This window comes from Lepidochelys kempii, chromosome 3 (genome assembly GCF_965140265.1).
Source record: "Lepidochelys kempii isolate rLepKem1 chromosome 3, rLepKem1.hap2, whole genome shotgun sequence".
Classification (NCBI taxonomy): Eukaryota; Metazoa; Chordata; order Testudines; family Cheloniidae; genus Lepidochelys; species Lepidochelys kempii.
This window is the reverse complement of record NC_133258.1, coordinates 109,673,956-109,686,426: the sequence shown is the minus strand read 5'-3', so window position 1 is coordinate 109,686,426 and position 12,471 is coordinate 109,673,956. Positions and strand designations below refer to the sequence as shown.

Below are 12,471 nucleotides of genomic sequence, written 5' to 3'. Positions count from 1 at the left end.
ACAAGAGAATACAGCAATATTTTAGAACAACAATGAAAGCCAGACATTGTCCCATTCTTATTTTGATGCTTCTGTTACTAACCTGATGCCAGCTGACTTTGCTTTCAGGTCATTCCAGCGCTGGTTCATGTCATCAAGACGGTGCTGGAGCAGTGCCGCTTCCTCCGAGTTTCCCAAGGCTTTTACCATTTTCTGTCTGTTTCCATCAATGCTCTTGAAGATGTCATTGTGGGCATCAATCTCAGCCTGGATGTCCTGGAAAAACAGAGAGAAAAACTCAGGTATGTTAGTTCTGTAACCAGAGCAGAAGGGATATATTTGTTATGAGCTTCCCTCCCACCACACCTCTGATGAAATTTGCCAGTTATCAAGATGGCAACATTGGAACTATTTTGCAACATTTTCTTCTAAATAGAAAATTTCCCACTATCTGGATGTTTGCAGAAAAAAGAGCCACATTTCCATGAAAATTTGTAGTTGTGAAATTTCAAGGAGTTGCCAAAGGAGGAAGTAACTCAAGCCCAGGCTGTCTAGAGGACTGAGCACACTGCTAGGAGCCAAGAGACACGGAGCTTTATTTCCACCCCCAACTAGCCTTAATAGTACTTTGCAATTGGATAGCACTTTACCACCATTAATCCTCAAAACATATAGGTAAATAACTATCATTATCCCTATTTTATAACTGGGGAAATGTGAGTTATAGATATTAAGTGGGTTGTTCAAGACCACATAGCAAGCCAATGTGGGAACTAAATCTTCTGAATCCTAATCCTATGCCTAAAGCCTTCAGACCAGCAACCCCCAAAGCAGGTGACTTGACCTTTCTGGCTGGCACTTTCAAAAGAGCCGAAGGAGCAAAGAACTCAAATCTCATTGACATTGCTATTATAAATATTAATAAATAATACAAATAGCAGTTAGGTTCCTCACTGTCCTTTATGCCTTTGAAAATCTTCCCCACCTGACACCTGTCTATATGTGGCTCCAGAAATGAAGTCCCCTACATTTTCAGATGTCATTTAAGGTGACTACCGCTACTCTCTTCTTCCTCCACTATACAACATTTACAAATGCACTCCCAAATCTTAACAGGCAAAAAGTATGTGATCTCAAGCTTCATCACACTCACTTGCCCCTTAGCTCTTTAAAATAAAATACAGCGGGAATTTCATGTACATATCCAATGAGATCCACTCACCCTGCAGTGCTTTAGGCTATATTCTAGTTAGAAACATTCACAGTGTATTTCTGCAAGTTAGACCTAATTTTACTGACTACTACAGCAATCACTAAAATCTTTTTCCAGTTCAACTACTGTACACTAGCTTTTGCGATATATGGTACAGTATACATGAGAGGGCAGGATACATGTTATACTCTGCAGTAGATACTACCACTGGGGAGAAAAAAAATTAAAGTAAAAGTAGATGGCAAGTTCCTCATTTCCCAACCCTCCAGATGAAATGGAGTATATTCACTGATCTCACATCTTCCCCAAAAGACATTACTGTAGTCCATCAAACCAAGCACGCCACAGCCTTCATTAAAATAAAATGCAACAGCACTGACTGACATTGAAAGAAGCTCCAGTATGATCAGCCACTGTTTTCTAACATCTGTGTATGAATGTAGAAATAGACAAATGTAAATGAATGAAAGAGCCCTGGAAATCTCAATGAGATCAAACAACAAAGATTATTACAGAAACCTGTTACAGATACAAACAAAAACTTCCTTTTTCAGGGGAAACAAGTATGAAATCCCTTAAAGGTTTAATTCTTCCAAACTCTCTTCAACATAGGCCATCCCTTCCCAGTGGGCTTTTAAACACACCCCCAAGTGGGTGGTGCTGCATCTAAAAATGGCTGCTACACATACGACAGACATTGGGAATGCACTGAGTGTTGATGTTCACTTGGGATGCTGTGAAACTTATAATTATACGCCTTCAAAAAATCAGATGAACAGCTGAAAAAATGAAATCTTTGGGGGAGAGTCTATACTTGACAGAAATCATGGACTGCAAAAACATGTATATCTCTGTTCCTTCAGAGGGCAAGTAAATTACTCCCTGTGCCAGTGAACATGGCACAGTAACTCTGCCTGGCACTGCCACTGAACTGCCGTGTGGCTTTGGGCAACTCACTTTGCTATTCTGTGCCTCAGTTTCACCCATGTAAAAGAGGGACAATGATACTTGTTCTGCTTTGAAGAGCTAGATGATATTAAATTTCTCATCATGCTGAGAACAGACCTTATGAAAGGGGTATTACGGGAATGAATTTGCACTGCAGTACTGGAACCTGAATTATGCAGCAGCGCCATCAAACTCCAACAACCTTCATATATTCATGAGAGTATCTGTGGTTCTGATCCTTCATGTTCATACATGCAGGCAGATCCCTGCAAATGTGTAGACACCTTAAAATCAACTAGACTCTGCACAGTTGCAAAGGGCTGATCTTGTAAGAATGGGAGATTAGGTAAGATGTTCATAGATAATAGATTGGGTTGACATTTGAACTATGTATTTCACAGACCTAGCCAAATCTCCATCTCCAATCTTACCTCTCCGACACTTAAGTAGCAAATCCAAACTGATTTCTAATTTTACAACAAAAATATTTTGGGCTATTCAGAACCTCCAATCAAAATTTCAGCCCTGATTTCATTTAAAAAGGGACACTGGTTAGTATGTTCACTTAGAAGGTCAAAAATAATGTTTCTTTCAAAATGGTTGTGATTCTTGTATTTGAAAAATGCTATGTTATGTTGAACAAGCCACTATGAATTTATTGTCTTTGCATTCCTGTTCACATGATTCATCTATGATGCCCATGCTACTGTTTCTATGCTCCTTTGAGGAGTACAGTACAGTTCAGTGAATAAGCTTTAGTAATTAACTTGTCTTCCTATTGTTGACCACCTCTGGTTAGACAGAAACACATACTACCAGTTGCTACATAAACAAACACAAAGTGGTGGATCAGTTTCTACAAGAGCAGAGACATGCCTCAACAGAGCTTATGAAGACAATCAGAACAGGGGCTCCCCTACTACACACATCAGCAAGCCCCTGGCACAGATGGTGGGTGTGGGCAGGGTGGATGGTGGAAGGTAACGGATGGACATAAGAGCCATTTATCTGCACTGGAAATATAAAAGAAAATAAATTTGTTAGTCTCTAAGGTGCCACAAGGACTCCTTGTTTTTATTTTTAAAAGAAAAGACAGTTAGCTTTTCTGTAACTGGTGTTCTTTGAGACATGTTGCTCATGTCCATTCCGTATTAGGTGTGTGTGCTCGCCACATGCACCAGCGCCGGAAGTTTTTCCCGTAGCAATATCCATAGGAGACCAGCTCTGGCACACTCTGGAGTGGCACCCGCATGGCATGGTACAAGGGGCACCGCCGCCAGCTCTCCCCAGCCTCAGTTCCTTCTTGCCAGAAGTTCTGACAGTGGGGAAGGAGAGCGGGTCATGGAATAGACATGAGCAACACATCTCGAAGAACACCAGTTACAGGAAAGGTAACTGTCTTTTCTTTGTCGAGTGCTTGCTCATGTCCATTCCATATTAGGTGACTCCAAAGTAGTACCCCTGGAGGCGGGGAGGAGTTCAAGGACATGTAGATTGCAACACAGCTCTGCTGAACCCAGCATCGTCTCTGGCCTGCTGAATAATGGCATAACGTGCCGTGAACGTGTAGACAGAGGACCATGTTGCCACTCTACAGATGTCCTCAATAAGGATGTGTGCCAGAAAGGCCGAAGAGGATGCCTGAGCTCTAGTCGAATGGGCTTTGACAACTGGCGGCGGGATTGCCGCCAGGTTGTAACAGGTCTGTATGGAAATCCTCTGTGAGGACACCAGAAGGCCCTTCGTCCTGTCTGCTGTAGCGATGAAGAGGTGAGTCAACTTACAGAAAGGCTCTAGGTGAAAAACTCTAGGTATGCTCTAGGTAAAAAGCCAAGGCCATTCAGATGTCCAAGGCATGCTGCCGCCTCACCTCACTGGTCTTGTGCAGCTTAGGACAGAACACCGGGAGGAAGATGTCCTGGTTCATACGGAAGGTAGACACCACCTTCGGCAGGAAGGCCAGGTGAGGCCTCAGCTGGATCTTGTCTTTGTAGAATACCTTGTACAGCAGTTCTGAGGTCAGGGATTTAATCTCAGAGACTCACCTCGCCAATGTCACCGCCACCAAGACAGAGACCTTCCATGAAAGGTGGGAAAGGGAGCAGGAGTCCAGCGGCTCAAAGGGCAGGCCCAGGAGCCTGGAGAGGACCAAGTTAAGATCCCACTGTGGGACCAGAGTCCATACCTGCAGGAAGAGTCTCTTGAGGCCTCTCAACAATGTGACTGTCAGGTCATGAGAAAACACCATCTGGCCCTGGATAGGTGGGTGAAAAGTGGAGATGGCTGCTAGATGCACTCTAATGGAAGAGTGTGCCAGATACACTGTACGGAAGAGCGCAAGGGACAGATGCTATGCTCGGATGCCCCCTGGGAAAACCTTATCCACTTGGCCAGGTAAGTCAGTCTGGTTGAGGGCTTCCTGCTTCTCAGAAGGATCTGTTGGACCTCATCTGAGCAGGTCTGCTCCTCTAGGTTCAGCCACACAGCATCCATGCCGAGAGGTGGAGGGACATGAGGTTGGGGTGCAGGAGCTGACCATGGTCCTGTGACAGCAGGTTCAGTTGGTTGGGCAGGGGTTAGGGAGGGGCTGTGATCAGTTCACGAGCATGCCGAACTAGTGCTGGCATGGCCATGCCGGGGCGATCGTGATAACCTGTGCCTTGTCTCTCTTGATCTTTGCTAGGACCCTGCTGTTGAGAGGAATCGGAGGGAACGCGTACATCAGGTTCCCTGACCGTGACTGGAGGAAGGCATCAGAGAGGGAGTCCTTGCCCAGGCCTGGCAATGAACAAAACCGGTGGTATTTCCTATTTGGCCTGGTGGTAAACAGGTCTACAAGAGGAGTTCTGCACCTCTGGAAGATCATGCAGGCTACCTCTGGGTGTAACAACCACTTGTGGTGAGAGGAGAAGTCCCTGCTGAGGTGATCCACTAGCCTGTTCTTGATGCGAGGGAGGTGACAAGCTTCCAGATGGATTTTGTGGTTGGTGCAGAAGTCCCAGAAACAAGTGCTGCTTGACAGAGAGTCAACGAACATGCTCCCCCTTGCTGTTGATGTAGAACATCGAGGCCGTGCTGTCAGTCAGGACTCTCATCACCTTGCCTGACAGGTGAGGTAGGAAGACTCTATGCCAAGCGGACCGCTCTGAATTTTTTGACATTTATGTGTAACATCATCTCCTCCAGGGACCCTGGGTCTGGAGGTTGCCGAGGTGCATGCCCCAGTCAAAATCCGAGGCATCCAATACCGACTTGATGGAGTGATGGGGGATGTCGAATGGAACCCACCCTAGGACGGTCGTGCAATTAGTCCACCATCGCGGTGAGGTGAGTACCGTCAGGGGAATGGTAATGACCTTGTCCAGGTGATCTCTGGACTGGGAATAGACAGTCACCAGCCATTGCTGCAGGGACCTCATCCAGAGTCTGGCATGGTGGACATATGTGCATGCTGCCATGCGACCCAGCAGGTGCAGGCAAACCATGGCCATAGTCAGGGGGAAGACAGAGACTTCCGCGATGAGGTTCATCAATGTATGGAACCTTACTAGAGGCAGGAATGCTCTGGTGCAGGTCAAGTCGAGCACCACTCCAATGAATTCGATCCTTTGCACCGGAACTAACACAGACTTTTCATCGTTCACCAGAAGGCCCAGGGAGCGGCATGTGGCTTTCAGCACCACAGCATCCTCTTGGACCCGAGAACTAGAGCTTCCCTTGACAAGTCAGTCATCGAGGTACGGGTAGATCTGGATACCCTGATTCCTGAGGTAAGCACCCACCACCGACATGCACTTGGTAAATATTCTGGGTGCTGTCGCCAGGCCGAATGGGAGGACCGCCAACTGGCAGTGGCAGGGGCCCACCATAAACTGGAGGAAGCTCCTGTGACCTTGAAAAATCACTATGTGGAAGTATGCGTTCTTCAAGAGCGGCATACCAGTCTCCCGGATCCAGGGAGGGGATGACAGACGCCAAGGAGAGAACGCATAACTTTAGCTTCTTTAGATACTTGTTGATGTCCCTCAGGTCCAGGATGGGCTGCAAACCGCCCTTGGCCTTTGGGATTAAGTAGTACCAGGAATAGAACCCCTCGTTCCTGTACTTGAGAGGAACTTCTTCCACTGCACCCAGTTGCAGCAACCCCTTTACCTTCTGTGTGAGGAGACTCTCGTGAGAAGGGTCCCTGAAGAGGGACAGGGATGGGGTGGGGTAGAAATAAACTGTAGGGTATAACCCTCCACCACAGTATTGAAGACCCAGTGGTCTGAAGTTATAGTGTTCCATGCAGGAAAGAAAAAAAAGTTGGTCTCTTTGACCAGCAGAAGCTGGTCCAGTAAAACAGACTACCTCATCCACCTTGTCTGACGAATATTGAAAAAAGCCCCAAGGCCCAACTGACATCAGTGGGAGTTGCTATTGAAATAGCCCCAAAAATGAGGCTTCCTAAAATTAATGACCACTTTGAAAAGTTTGGCCCTCAACTGACTTGTCCAAGGTCACACAAAATCTGTGGCAGAGCTGGGAACAAAACCTAAATCTCATGAGTTCTCCCATTCCTGAACTTCAAGCTACAAGACCAAACAGGTGGTTAGGAATTGTTTGATTTGTTAGTGACAGCACAGTGGATATTTTAAACAGTTATTTCGATAGCAGAGACATTACCCACCAGATTATAGCAATTTATTACAGAGTAGGGTTGCCAACTTTCTAATTGTACAAAACCAAACATCCTTGCCCTGCCCCATCCTGCCCCTTTTCCGAAGCCTCACCCCCTGCCCTACCCTTCTCCAAGGCCCCTTCTCCAAACCTCCTGCTCTCTCCATCCCCTCTCCCTCTGTCACTCACTCTATCCCACCCTCCCTCACTCATTTTCACCGGGCTGGGGCAGAGGACTGGGGTGTGGGAGAGGGTGAGGACTCTGGCTGCGGACGGAGATGAAGGGTTTGGGGTGCAGGAGGGGGCTCTGGGCTTGGGGTGGGGCTAGAAATAATGTGTTCTGGGTGTGTGAGGGGGCTTCAGGCTGGGATAGGGGGTTGGAAGGCAGGGAGGGTGAGGGATACAGCTGGGGTGTGAGCTCTGGGGATGGGGGATTTGGGATGGAGAAAGGAGGTAGTGAGCTAGGGCAGGGGGTTGGGGCATGGGAGACGGTTGGGATTAGGGTTGTGGGCTCTGGGAGGGAGTTTGGGTGTGGGAGGGGGCTGAGGCAGGGGGTTGGGGTGTGGGAGGGGGTTCAGGGTGCAGGCTCTGGGCAGCACTTATCTCAGGTGGCTCCAGAAGCAGACGGCATGTCCGGCTCCTAAGCAGAGGGACCAGGGGACTCTATCTGCTGCCTGTGCCTGCAGGCACCGCCCCTGCAGCTCCCATTAAGCCTCGGTTCCTGGCCACTGAGAGCTGCAGAGCTGGCACTTGGGGCGGAGACAGTGCATGGAGTCCTCCTGGCTGCCCTGTGCCTAGGAGCCAGAGGGACATGCTGGGAGCTCCCCGGAGCCGGGTAGGGAGCCTGCCAGCCCTGTGCCACAGGACTTTTAACAACCCGGTCCTGCTAACCAGAGCTGCCAGGGTCCCTTTTTGACCAGATGTTCTGGTCAAAAACCAGATACCTGGCAACCCTATTACAGAGTGAAATTCTGGTCCTAAACTACACAACAGTATTCTGTAGCAGCCATGTTTGAAATGGCTTTTTCAGAATGGAAACACCATAGGACCCTCAATTCAGACTGCAGTAGCACAAACTGTGCTACTATAATTACTGCCACTCATGTTTTTGTTTAGATTTTGCTTGTTTATTCATATATGTGTTTCCATGATGTTACATGCAGAGCCATAATATTTTCTTCTGAAAAAGGTCTTCAGAGCCTGCCCTCCACTAACGGTCAAAATATGATGGGTTGGAGAAAACTCCTTATTCCCAATCTGGGGTTTAAGCAAAAACAAACAGAATGAACTTTTAAGTAAAAGGTAAAATCTCACTCTTTTCTGTTCTTAAGAAACTCGAACCCCAGAATACTGCAGTTATTTGGTTATGAGTACTAACGCACAGAAGTTATGTTATTAGCCACTGTGGATAAAAAGATGTATGTCAGGCTTCGCTAAATAGCATGTTAACGATACACAAAATCATATTAAATAATAATATAGTTTAATAGTTAAAATTCATTTTGGAAAAGTCCTATACTATTTAATACAAAATTATAATATTTCTATAGGTTTCTTTGTGACAACTGCTTAGAATTTAATAAATATTTTTCTTCTCCTGTAAAAAATCTATAGCGTTTTAGAGAATTTCTATAGAACTCCATTAAATTTCTATAAAAAGCTTCTGGTTTCATTCCCAGCAAACTCAATATGAATTTCCCATAAAGCAGAGACTATAATAAGGTTTTAAGAGTGATAATCCCCAGAGGACAATATCCCAGGCTATTTCACCATTGTGGCTTTATTTTGTCACTCTCTCCATCTGCCACCTTCTAACTCCTGACCTCTGAGGTTTATGAGTGCTCCACAAGGGAACTCAAATGCCATGGAAAGCTCTTTCAATTGGAATAACCCATGAGTGTCAATTGCAACCGAATGGAACAGCAACATGCCAGACAGACATCAGCCAGGACATCTCTATTTGATCACTACCAATGAGGGCCCACAGTGGTTAGCAAAGCAGTGGAGCCACCTTAGGGCAGACTACTTGCTCTGTTTTGAATCAGATACATTATTATATTTACCTACTACTGCTGTAAATTGTCTGTGAGTGCATTTGTAGGTCAGATTCAATGCTCACTAGCCTCCATTGCAGGAAGGGCTTTGCATTTCTTATGGGGAAGAATACACATTAATTATGTGCTTTTCTCCCCCAAAGAAAAAAAAAAAAGCTGCAGCCAAAAAGAGACCATTAAGAAATAGGAGGAGGATAGCGTCAAGAGAAACAAGGGACAGATTTCCTGAAGGGGCACTTTCTTCTAGCCCCAGAAGAGAATTCTGACTTTTGAAGGATTCCTCCCATCTCCTATGCCACAGAAGCCTGAAGTTGTCTGCTTTTAGGCAATCAATTCAGAAGGAATTCACACACAGAAGAGCAGCACACATGTACATGCAAACCCTTGGGCAGAACTGCCACGATCATAAATCCAGTACTGGCAGAACTATGTATAAAGAAAGACATTAAACCGTCTAAAATGTCACACAGACAGCACTGCCTATCATATCTATTGTGATTACTGTGTAAGTAGGTCAAAGCAGTATACAAAAGCAATCGGCTCGAGTAGGACAGTAACTTAGTGTTTAAGCTCTCAGATACTTTCTAAAAAAAGAGTTTCAAAGGAAAAAACCCTCTAGATAGTATTTTTCATCTCCTTATTTTCCATGCTCATATTATCAAAAGTCTTGCACTGTAGCAAGGGTTTGCAAGAAGCTGACTCAATTCTCAATCAAACCTGTAGAAAAGCTTAACAGGGGACATGCAAAATGGTTAAGGATTCTTTTAATAACATGAACTATTTGTTTTCAAAGCTTGAGATTTCAAAGTGTGTTGACATGTTTTAATTTTCTTGATACTGTACAAATTCTGCAGCCCAGTCATGTGGCAATGACTGAATGTCTGAAGGGCAGCATAAATCTAGTTCTACTAATTCCAGCAGTTAGATCTTTGGGACTGAATAAAGCCAAAGCAGCACAAACCTCTTCAGTGTAATGTGACTCTGCTTTTGCATATGGGTTGCTCAAGCTTTGGGAATTCCATCTGGCTTCTGCATTACCACCACAGTAATTCTCTCCTCACAACATGTATTCATGCTTCCAGAAAGTTAGGAGTAGCTACAAAGCACAATCTCTCATGATGCTAGTATTCCTGGCAGCAAACCATTCTGCCAAAGGATGAACATGATGTGTGCATGTGTTTATTGGTGTCATGGGGGAAAAGGCACATGAGGAAGAGTTGTTCTGAAAAATACATATTCAAATTTCTGATCACAGTTCAAATAGTGAATGTTACATGAATATTATTAACATTCTTCTACAGTACTTAGTTATTCTCCTATACCATATTAGGAAACCCAACACAAAAGATAAAAGGATACAGCAAGCTTTAGACAAAAAAAAGCAGAGAAAAGCGGAGATTTGTAAATTCTGCCTTTTGTCTAAAACTGCTACAATCAATTCTTTTAACAGGAATAAGATACTGGATGTCTTTCATTGGCACATTCAAAAACACAAGGGAGGATGTGAAATGTGCAGACACGAGGGCTCTATATGGTACAAAAGAAATACACTAGTGCTAGCTACTACCACAGCTACTTTCTAAACTGTCATTAAATGGCCCAAAGGCATCTAGAAGAATGAAGCTTACTAACATCTGGTGTCTGACCTAAGCTTTTAAGACAAACAGCAGCAATTACAGCACTAATGTCCAGATATTGCCTACAATTACTGACTCTCAGAGAGGTTAAGTGTAGCACAAGATTTGTGTTACACGTACTATATACTTATTAAGAAAAAGCACATGTACACACAAACAGCCTTTTGTTGTCAAACTGTCACCTGCTGTTACCAGCTGTCACTAGAAGACACTTTTTCATTCATAATGGTGGACCTGCAGTACAGTACCCATCTCACTGTCTCTGCAAACTAGCTGAGAAGTCGCAGATGAAACTGCAGTTGAAGATACTACAGAAAGCTCACAGCTATCAATCTTTTCAGAACAGTGGTACTACTGATTTTGAAATGAAATGAAATCATTGAAACAAACCATCCCTCCCGTAAGAAGAATAAAAAACCTTCACTGTATTCAACAAATAACTTTAGTTTCAGTTTCCATCAGGGACTACATTGGTAATGTCTCTTTTAGAGTTGTTTAGGTGACAAGTATTTATTTCTAACAAAAATTGCATACAGAGTGTGAACAGTTTTTAGGATTTTAGGGCATGGGTGTGTGGCTTTCTCCCTTTCCTATCAATAACCTACAATTATTTTTAAAGCTGAACGCTTAGGAAAAACAACATTTATTTGCCCTCCCAACTGTGGCTCTGTATAACACCAGCAGATTTACTGTGTATTTTCCATGGAAAAAAAGACTGCATGAAAACACAGTAAGTGGAGCCAAGCTAAAGATTCTGTTACATGAACACATACTACTGGTCTCAGAAATGCTGACACTTAGGTGAAAGTGGTACGTTTTAGATGAGTCCAAGTACCATACACTCTGATCAGTGTAATTGCTACACAACCAAGCATCCTGCCTCACAGCATTACAGTTATCAAGGGTTTAGATAAGGGAAAAAGACTAAAACTAGATTGGGATGAGGAAGAAGTGATGAAGGTGTGGGGAGAGTACTATTCTTATTTGATAAAGTCATTATACTGTTAAATTCACTCAGATCTTTTAGTTTCACAAAAACAATTTTCAGTTAAATTAACAGCAGGTTATGGAGCATTCTCTCCTGATGTCAAATTACATGAAATCATGAAAAGCACCCTTGTACTCAAGGCTGAGCAACGCTGAATACTTCTGTGACTTATTTTAAAAAAGAGAAAGAAGGTGATTGGCAGAGTAAATGCTACAACAATACCTCTACAGACTGTGAAGGAAGAAAGAGAGAGAAAAATATTACTTTTAAATATTTGGGAGTTGACATCTAAGGACCTAGACAAACAGAAAATGAAGTTGGTAAAATTAGAATGACCTGCCCTTTTGTTTCTTTATTTGTTTGAAAAAAATAATACCTTGAAACTTGTCTCCTCGTACCTTTTCAAATTTTGTCAGCAACTCCTGTAAGCTGAAGGTCAGGCCAATCATGGTTAGGTGTCCCTTCGAGCCTACATCTTTCTGATAAAGATCCTCCAGTCAAGTCTATAGCCGCCAAAAAGTTTTGTGTTTTGTTTTTTTCCCAACTATGCCTCCTTTAAACCCTGAGGAAAATCCTGAGCACGTACCTCCCTTGCACTGTACTCCTTTGGTGGAAGCTTACATTGTATCAACATTTTAGTGTTCCCACTGCACCCACTTGTTCTTATGGGCTGGGCAGTTCAAAGTGAATGGACTCGATGCTATTTTTTCTGTTAACCAGGTTCCATGATGCTGGCATGTTCTCCTTGTCTCTCTAGACGACCCAGGATTCCCTTTTGTTCACCCCCTCTAATGACCTGCAGGTCCCAACAGTTTTCTGCTGGGCCCCGAGCTCAACGTTTGGTCTCAATTACACACAGCATAAGAAGCTATATCCTCGTGGCGTGCAGAAAGAAAAAAGCACACTACTCCAATCTTGTTCCACTCAGGAGATTTTTCCCCAAAAGACATTTTTGGGTACAGAAACCAAACGCCATCTTCTTTAGAGGGATTA

General features: G+C 44.1%; 1 protein-coding gene across 9 annotated transcripts in view; it reads right to left on the bottom strand.

Annotated features, from left to right (window-relative positions):
* UTRN (utrophin) overlaps positions 1–12,471 on the bottom strand; it is a 587,482-nt gene that overhangs the window by 206,981 nt on the left and 368,030 nt on the right. For all 9 annotated transcript variants that reach the window (XM_073337527.1, XM_073337525.1, XM_073337526.1 and 6 more), the window contains one exon: positions 83–255. In XM_073337527.1, the coding sequence (XP_073193628.1) occupies positions 83–255 (173 nt within the window). The remainder of the gene's footprint in view (positions 1–82; positions 256–12,471) is intronic.